Source organism: Octopus bimaculoides, chromosome 4, assembly GCF_001194135.2.
Source record: "Octopus bimaculoides isolate UCB-OBI-ISO-001 chromosome 4, ASM119413v2, whole genome shotgun sequence".
Taxonomy (NCBI): Eukaryota; Metazoa; Mollusca; class Cephalopoda; order Octopoda; family Octopodidae; genus Octopus; species Octopus bimaculoides.
In genome coordinates, this window is record NC_068984.1 from 108,460,095 (window position 1) to 108,469,799 (window position 9,705).

At 33.6% G+C, this 9,705-nt stretch overlaps 1 protein-coding gene across 1 annotated transcript in view; it reads right to left on the reverse strand.

Moving 5' to 3' along the window:
• The window catches only part of LOC106877134 (xylulose kinase), a 44,642-nt gene that overhangs the window by 20,452 nt on the left and 14,485 nt on the right, over nt 1-9,705 (reverse strand). Inside the window, exons 6-10 of the mRNA XM_014925974.2 lie at nt 7,481-7,612; nt 7,299-7,358; nt 5,971-6,052; nt 4,919-4,959; nt 2,429-2,544 (exon numbers count right to left, since the gene is read on the reverse strand). Coding sequence (XP_014781460.1) covers nt 2,429-2,544; nt 4,919-4,959; nt 5,971-6,052; nt 7,299-7,358; nt 7,481-7,612 — 431 coding nt within the window. The remainder of the gene's footprint in view (nt 1-2,428; nt 2,545-4,918; nt 4,960-5,970; nt 6,053-7,298; nt 7,359-7,480; nt 7,613-9,705) is intronic.

Here is a 9,705-nt window from a genome sequence, read left to right on the forward strand (position 1 = left end):
TATATACATCTATAAATTTTTAAATATACTCAAATACCCAAAAAATTTCAAGGAGTTCCAGCCTTAAAAACAGGAACTACACCAAAGTTATTTTGTGTTCTTTGCTACATTGGTTTCTATTAACCCATTTATTCTATCCGAAGAATTTTTATTCATTAAGATAGAAGAAATACATATAATTAAATATACATCTATATATATATACATTTGTGCAGATGTATACACACACATATATATATATACATAATATATATTGTATATATGTAAGTATGTATATATGTATGTATGTATGTATGTATGTATGTATGTATGTATGTATGTATGTATGTATGTATGCCTGTATATATGAAATAATAGTTTCACTTTAATAGTTTCAGTATTAAAGTGAAACTATTAAAGTGAAAATATCTGACATTACAATGGAGAGGTGTTGTTCTTTCACTTTTGACATGTAATACTGCAATAGTGGAGGAGATATTGTATTGCTCTGGGCTCACACTAGGCAAAAATTAAAAAAAATTTTTGGGCCTATGATGCTATATGGATCCTAAGTAAGGCATGCATAAAATTTGAATGTAATTGGTTGTGTAGCTCTCAAGTTTTAGGGATTCACACAGGCACACAGACAGACAGACACACACACACACACACACACACACACACACATTCTCATCTTTATATATATAGATATACATACATACATATGTATGTATACATATACTTTTAAGTATATATATACTAGAATCTAAAGGTTTCACTGGTCATAGTAGTATCAGGTCATTTTACTACTATCAAAGTGTTGAGGAATTAATGTTGAGGAATTACAACCCTAGGTATATGGGTCAAATAGGTTTTTTTTCTTTTGGTCTGAATAGAGTAACAGTATAGTGGTACAGATAACAACAATACTCTAACAAATATTTTCACAATCAGAGGTATGTTAATAAAATAAATAAAATGAGATGTAATTATTTTCCACAAAAATATATATATACATATATATATATATATGGAAAGAGGGCGGCTTATAAATGCTCTGCCTTCATCAGTGGAATATACTCAAGTACAAAAATACAAATACATGTATATAAACAGTATACTTACATATACGGACGTATACATACATATATATGCACGTATGCACACGACTAGCTTAAATAGCCCGCCTATTCCACTGATGAAGGCAGAGCATTATTATTTATGCAAAGCCAGAAATCCAGGATTTGGAATTATCTTATTATTTTACTGATTTATTTGGTCTTCGTCTTCGCTACTCGTGCCATGCGGACATTTATTGTGGTTTTAGAGTCAGGATTTGACTGCTATTTTTTCAGCGTGGTGGTATCTCTTGATACCCTGTATTATAATTTTATATATTCTAATTGTTACACAAATTTTGGGTAAAACCTCCACTTTTACCCGCTTCCATTGATTGCACCTAGTATAGCACTAGCGTAGCAATAATTGGGTACCCTCCCAGCAGTATACTGGATAGATACTATCCCTTAGTGGGTTGTACCCCCAACCGCTAACTCTCTCACGTTATATATATATATATATATATTCACGTATATATATACATGTATATATATGTATACATATATATTCATATATGTATGAATATATATATACATGTGTATTTATATGCATGTATATATTCATGTACTTCTATATTATATTCCTGCATATATATATATATATATATATATATATATATATATATATATATACATATATTTAGACGATCAGAAAATGGAGGAAAAACAACAAATAGAAGTGTATCTTTGGTGCTAAAAAGCCTTGCTTAACTAATTAAATAATGGCTTTTTAGCACCAAAGATACACTTCTATTTATTGTTTTTCCTCCATTTTCTGATCGTCTATATATACATTAAACTACGGTTTACCTTTTCAAATAACCTGCTGCCATATATCTTATACCAAGGACCATACTTACAGAGGTAATTACCAGGAGTACTTCTGGATACTTCTATCCCTTAGAGGGCTTAACACCTCTAACTTATACCTTATATATACATCATCATCATCATCATTTAATGAGGACTGGCGAATCAGATGGCTGCACCAGGCTCCAATCTGATCTCCCCTTCTTCGTAGCTCTCCTGTGTGATCCCTCTGTCTGGCATTCGCCATGATAGATCGTTAGCCACTACACATTCTTTATTTTCTCTCCTTGTTTCTTTCTGTGTTCCTTTCTGTGGAAGAGCATAGGCTCGAAACATGAAAGACTGTTTCATTTCCCGAGCATTAAACTAATACATCTGTTGTCTACACCACCTGTCTTCATCTTTTTTTGTGAATTCTCCCTATATATATATATATATGATTCTGAATTTAAGATGTCTGTTTGTATGAGACTAGCCAAAAGAAATTCAGATTAAAGAATAGGTACTGAATATTTACTTACCAAAGTAAAGCCATATAAGAATCACTGTTTACAGGGTTGATGAATATATGGCCCTCGAGAGCAGGCTTGGGCTGAGTTAACCAAAGAAATAATGTGTCACTTGTCCCAAGACTTACCTGTTTCAAATAATAAACATTAAACATTGAATAATAAACATCAAATAATAAACATCAAATAATAAACATTAAATAATAAACACTAAAGCTAAGTTGTAAAATATTATGTATTAATTAGCTTATGTGATAACAATTATGTAATATACAATACAGCAAAAGTTTTAATTATGTGCAACTGTAAAATGATTCGTATATTAAAAGTCTCTGAAGAGAGTATGTGGGGCTGTTAGCAGAAATATCATAGTTTCAACTTTGCAGTGTTTCTTCAGTTTTAATGTGGATATGGTTCTATGGTTAAGAAATTTGCTTTGTTATAATGTGGTCCCAAATTTGATCTTACTAAATAAGGCTTTGGAAAGTATTTTCTTTCATATTATCTGGTTGACCAAAACCTTGCAAATGAAACCAGGTAATACAAAATGTATGGAAGCCTGTGATGCTGAATCTGTTCTTAGGTGGCAGACTTACTTAATCCCCCAATTTAACACCTGTATTTGCCTTCTGGTTTCCTTTAACAGAGTCCCTTACGTTGCATGGATTCTGATCAAGTATTCAGTCCCTCAATAGTCTTAGAGGTGATAAGTACTGCCCCTCCTTCTCTGACTAAACACTAAAAAAAGAAAAAAAAATCAATCACATGATCTGAGTCCAGATTGTACTGAATCTATAAATATTTACATTAAATATCCTGAAAAGTAATGTCACATTCTCAAACAAATAGCTTGAAGTCATGTTACTAATTAATTACCAGTTTAAAGGTTGTAGTATGACCAACATTCTTCTTTATTTGAAATAAAGTTTTGGATTTGAAAACACGTTTTATTAGTTCTGTTTTTAGGTAACTCATAGATAATCAGAACTTCAAGTAATATCATATTTAAAATTGCATGCTTTAAGACTTTTGCAAATGCAACAATGCAATTAAAAATATACGCATTGTGTATTCTGATGAAGTGAGTATCTGGATATACCAGAAGTGGTTTAACAAGTTTTAAAATGGGAGTTAAGATTTTAACATCTCTAATAAAGGAGAGTTTTGTAGTTTGCTTGAAGCATTGTGTATTGTTTGTAAAGAATAAAAAGTTTTGAATGGTACAACAATGCACTATAATACAAAAAATGGACTATATACCTGTTGTAATTTACTTATCTATAGTCCGATGATATTTCGGAATACAATTCCTTCTTCAGATATTCTTAGATGGAGTCGCTGCTATAATCTGTTTTCAACGGCTTTGAAAACTGATTATAGCAGCAACTCCATCTAAGAATATCTGAAGAAGGAATTGTATTCCGAAATATCATCAGACTATAGATAACTAAATTACAACAAGTATATAGTCCATTTTTTGTATTACAGTGCATTGTTGTACCATTCAAAACATTTTATTCTTTATCTCTAATAAACATAAATCAAGATAACAAGTTGTTCTTCATAAGGACATAGTGAAAGTGGCAACTGAAAAGAATCCATGCCAAGGTATCAGAGGCTTATCTTAGAAATTTAATAAACTTTGGTTGGCTGTTCAAGATCATCTTTGAAAAATAATTGGAAAAGTGCATAGAGAAGGGTCTTGGATACCTTATAAATTGTTCCTCCCTAAGAATAAAGCTTTGCTTTCAATGAATTCAACAATTGGCTAACTAGGAACAAAAAAAAATCTTTTCTTAAATGAATTATGAAAGGCGATGAGAAATGGGTTATTTAAGTCAATAACAAACACAAGAAGCAGTGGCTATAACCAAATGAAACACCCGTATCAATATATAAATCAGTTTCACTCTTTCTATTCATTAACAACTTTTATAAATGTTAGGCTTTGCATTTTCTGATATCTCGTGGCAACCACATTACAACAAAGCAGAGAATTCATCTCAAAGACTAGGCAATGTCTCTAGAAGCGAGACACAACTTCAACACTGAACAGTTAAAGACCTTACAAAAGGTAGAAGTTTTCTCCAGCCAAAAGCTACTACTCACATATCTAAACAAACATTCTAGACCATATTTTCCCTGTAAAAGTAACAAAACTGATTAGTAAATCTTTAATCATCAATATTCTAACACCAACATCCATTGCCTGATATCTGTCACTTTAATGGGACAAGGAATTCAACCCCACGTTGCTAAACTCTACTACATCTTATCCACGAAACCTCACACTAAATACTTTAGCAAAATTTTTATCCCCTAAAATGAAGTCCACAATACTCCTCTCTTATCTACACTTTACCCTATATGTATAAACCTGCAGAAATTAAAGCCAAATGTCTATCATATCAACTTTGCTAGTCTATGTAGGCTGCACACATCATGTGCCATTGCTGAGAAACTCCAAACTGAAATGTAAAAAAAAAGGCATAGAGTACTTACACATATATCCCCTTCCTGAAGTCTCATTCCAGCTAATGATGCTGAAATGGAAATATTACCATTATGTTAAAAATATGCATATACATAGACAGTAGACGTTCTGGGTAAAAGCACTCACACACACAATCTTACACACTCAGCACGATATCTGTAAGGAATGTACATCTGAGGAAAGTTGATGTAGTTATTGTTCATCAAAGCAACTGTGGTTTCTTCAAAGCTGATGATATAAAATCATATTTAGAGTTGTGATGCTTGATATATTTGACTTTGATATGCACTTTGATTTTGAGGTGGACATCAAACAAAAACAATGACGAGCTGACTTCAAATAACAGATTAAAATTTACTGGTTCACTTAATGTGAGATGTTAAAACAAAAATAACTGTTTTATAAGTCAAAAACTTAGAGAAGTTATTGAGTACTTTCTTACTGTTGATTTCTTTTTGTTATTAATCCTACTTGAAAACAACAAAATTATGAATAACTCAATTGTCATGATGCTTTAATGTAGTGGTCATATGTTCTTAGTCAGTTATTCACAATGTAAAACAAGTTGCATGTAAAGACAATGACCACGCTAAAATTTGAGTTTTTATATATTTTATCAACCTGCATCGTTTATATTTACAGGAGTACAACCAATAAATTAATGGAACAACACTCAACAAACACAAAAGTTAAGCAACTTTTGCAATGCAATTTGCTGGATAATATTATGAAAGTAGAGCAAGGAATTTAAATCATTGCATATAATTAATGTGCATTATTTGACATTGACTGAGTTGACTTATGATCCAAGGTGTCAAAGCTGTGATCAACCTGTCAGTGTAGTTAAGACAAGATGGTCAAGCATGGTTCAAAAGAATTTCATTGTTGATTCTAAAAGTTTTACAAAATACTGACAGTAGATTTGAACTTGATACCTCAGGGTTGTTAGTCCAATACCTAATCCACTTAGTCATTTCACGTCATTGATTTCTCACTACTGTACAGTTGAAATGGAAGTTTGTAAGGAAAAAATATTTTACCAAAATAATTTCTAACTTACCAGGATTGTCACCAGTAAATGCAATTACTTCACAGTCTGGAGAAAAGCCATATTTCTCAACATAATACTTGCTGATTTTGCCCTGCAAGTTCAATATTTTTTTTGAAATTTTAAAATACATATTTTAGAAACATGTTTTTATTTTGTTCTGGAGTATCTGTAATTAGTTCTTCCTTCCTTATTAATACAAATGAAGTGAATGAAACAACAAATTCTCAGAATGAAACAGTTGTGAGTATTCTTCATTAAGAGCTTATTTATATTTTCACTCATATTAATCTATAATAATAAAAGTGGAATTCTGTCTGTCCATCTGGGACCCCTGTATCTCAGCCTAAATTTGCTCTACATAGACATATTATACCTGTTTAGAATCAGGATGATCCTGGAAATGAAAATCTGCCCTTCATTTAGTTCTTGAACATCCAACATTGGGTTGCTATTTCTAGCAGGTAAAGCTTGGCTGATTCATGCCATCTTGGTGGCATCTGTCAGATGATGTCAGACATCAAGGGGATGATAAATGACATTCACTTCATTAATTTTACATCGAGACAATTAATTTTACTCTGGGACAAATTGGTCAACTTGGGACTGGAACAATAGAATGATTGCATTACAGAATTAATTCCCATCCATCCTTAAACTCTGATCAAACACCACTGGAGCATATAGATATTATAGACATATTATGGTCATGCTGCTTAGCACTCTTTAGTTATGGGCCACAGACCCAATTAGCCCTCCACAAGAGCAAACTTAAAAGTCTGTATGGAATGCGGATTTTAAGCTAGTTATTAATATAATAGTAAAATATAAAGTAATATAATGCAATATGTTATAATGTAATGTAAAATACTATGTAATATAAAGTAATATAGTATTATATTAGGCATAGTTATGTGGTAAGAAGCTTGCTTTCCTAATGTATGGTACCTTGGGCAAATGTCTTCTCCTATAGCCTCTGGTCAACCAAAGCCTTGTGATTGGATTTAGTAAACAGAAACTGAAAGAAGCCCATCGCATATGTGTATGTATATGTGTGTGTGTGTGAGTGTGTTTGTGTCTGTGCTTGTCCCAAACCACAACTTGACAACTGGTGTTGGTGTGTTTACATCCCCCTAACTTATTGGTTTGGCAAAACAGACCTACAGAGTAAGTACTAGGCTTGAAAAAATAAATCGTGGAGCAATAAAAATTTGCAAGACATTGCTTTAAAGGATGATAAACAAAACAAGATGTTTTCTTTCACACCTTGCTACCAAGCAGGGGGCTAATCAAAATTAACTCTAAATTTAAAAAGGAAAAAGAATATATAACAGGCATACCAGGATTTCAGTTGATTTTACCAAAGGTCCGAGTTTTGTTTCCAAATTCTCAGCACAAGCCTGGATAGAAAAAAAAACAAGTTATGCAGAAAAGAGAAAATGATTCTTGGGAAAATAAGTCTTAATCTGTTGTTTTATAATATATTTTTAAATATAATTTGAAGATCAAAATAGAAACGTACATTTAAGCAATCCTTTGACCATTCCTTTTTGTTAATATCCAGAAGATTCATTCCAGAACCATCGCTGAAATCAATTGGGGCATATTTTCCAAGGAATAATGAAGCACCAAAACTGCTGACCAAAGATATTCTCTGGTAAAATAGAATAAAAGTAGATGTTTGAGCTTCTCATAAACCTTCACACAACATATTAATATCATTAGTTTTATAACTCTTGTCTACCACTCACCAACTCTGGACTACTACTACTACTACTACTACTACTACTGGTACTGCTGCTGCTAACTTTAGTAGTATTAGTAACTCTCTAATCATTACTACTGTCATTATAACAATAACCTCCACTGTCATCCTTACAACCTTTACTACTACTACTACTTATATAACTACTAACACTACTATCACCACCACCACCAACACTACTGCTGCTGCTGCTACTACTACTATTACTATCTCCACCACCATCACCAGCACTACTACCACCAACACTACTAGCACTGCCACTGCTGCTGCTGCTACTACTACTACTACTACTACTACTATTACTACTACTACTACTACTATCTCCACCACCATCACCAACACTACTACCCCCAACACTACTAGCACTACCACTGCTGCTACTACTACTACTACTACTACTACTACTATCTCCACAACTATCACCAACACTACTACCACCAACACTACTAGCACAACCACTGCTGCTGCTGCTGCTGCTACTACTACTACTACTACTACTACTACTACTACTACAATATTGATGGTGCATTACAAGGATGAATACAAAAGCAGTAGGGCTTTTACTAAATCTTATGCAGAATATAAGAAAACATGCATGAAAAAAAACAACAAAAGTACTACACAAAAATTATGTGAAACATCCTAGAACAGCCACTAGCATCCAGTCAGGGAATCAACAGATCCTGGATTTACTAATATGGTTGAGTTCCCTTTCCCAGCTATCTAGGATGTGCAGATTAGTAGACCCATTTATCTGGCAATGCTCACTATTGTTATTGATTTTTCCGCAAAAATATTTGAGCATAGTACCTTTAAGTGGTATTTAATAAAGTTGATGATGGCTAAAGAGGACATTTACCCTCAATCCTTTCTATTTTCTCCATCTGTCAACTTTTTTTGCCATTGCCTCCAGACACAATAAAACTAACTGCTCTTCTTAGCCAAATAAAAGCAGTCAGATGGTGGTGGGTAATTTTCACTATGGCACAGGCATGGCTGTGTGGTAAGAAGCTTGCTGCCCAACCACATGGTTTCGGGTTCAGTCCCATTGTGTGGTATTTTGGGCAAGTGTCTTCTACTACAGCCTCAAGCCAACCAGAGCCTTATGAGTGGATGTGGTAGAAGAAAACTGAAAGAAACACGTTGTATGCTAGCATGGAAGGTGGACGTTAAGCAATGATGATGATGATAATGATATATATATAAAAGCACCCACTACACTCTCAGAGTGGTTAGCGTTAGGAGAGGCATCCAGCAGTAGAAACTCTGCCAGATCAGATTGGAGCCTGGTGCAGCCTTCTGGCTTGCCAGTCCTCAGTCAAATCGTCCAACCCATACTAGCATGGAAAGCGGACGTTAAACGATGATGATAATGATGATGATATATGTATGTGTGTGTGTCTTTGCGTCTGTGATTGTCCCACCACCACCACCATCACTGCTTGACAACTGGTGCTGGTGAATTTACATCCCCGTAACTTAGCAGTTCAGCTAAAGAGACTGACAGAATAAGTACCAGACTTTAATAGAAAATAAGTACTGGGGTTCAATACATTTGACTAAAAATTCTTCAAGAACAGTGCCCCAGCATGGCCACAATCTAATGACTGAAACAACTAAAAGATAAAATATAGAATATAGTCTCAGTTGAATAATCATTAAATCACTGTTTCAACCAGATTGTTGGATGTTGTTATAAACCACTGGTCACAATGCGCTTCATGGTATTATTGTAGCTTTCAAATTATGCCAACCTACTTTCTACGCAGGCAGACCAGCATTACGCCTGCATGGAATGCCAGTCTATCACAGGGTTTCCCATTTACTGCGGAGTGGATAGGAACAATGTGAAATTAAGTGTTTTGCTCAAGCACAATGCACTGCTGGCCTGGGAATTGAAACCACGATCTCGCAATCATGACTGCAACACTGCAACACCCTAACCATTAGGCTATATATATATATATATATATATATATATA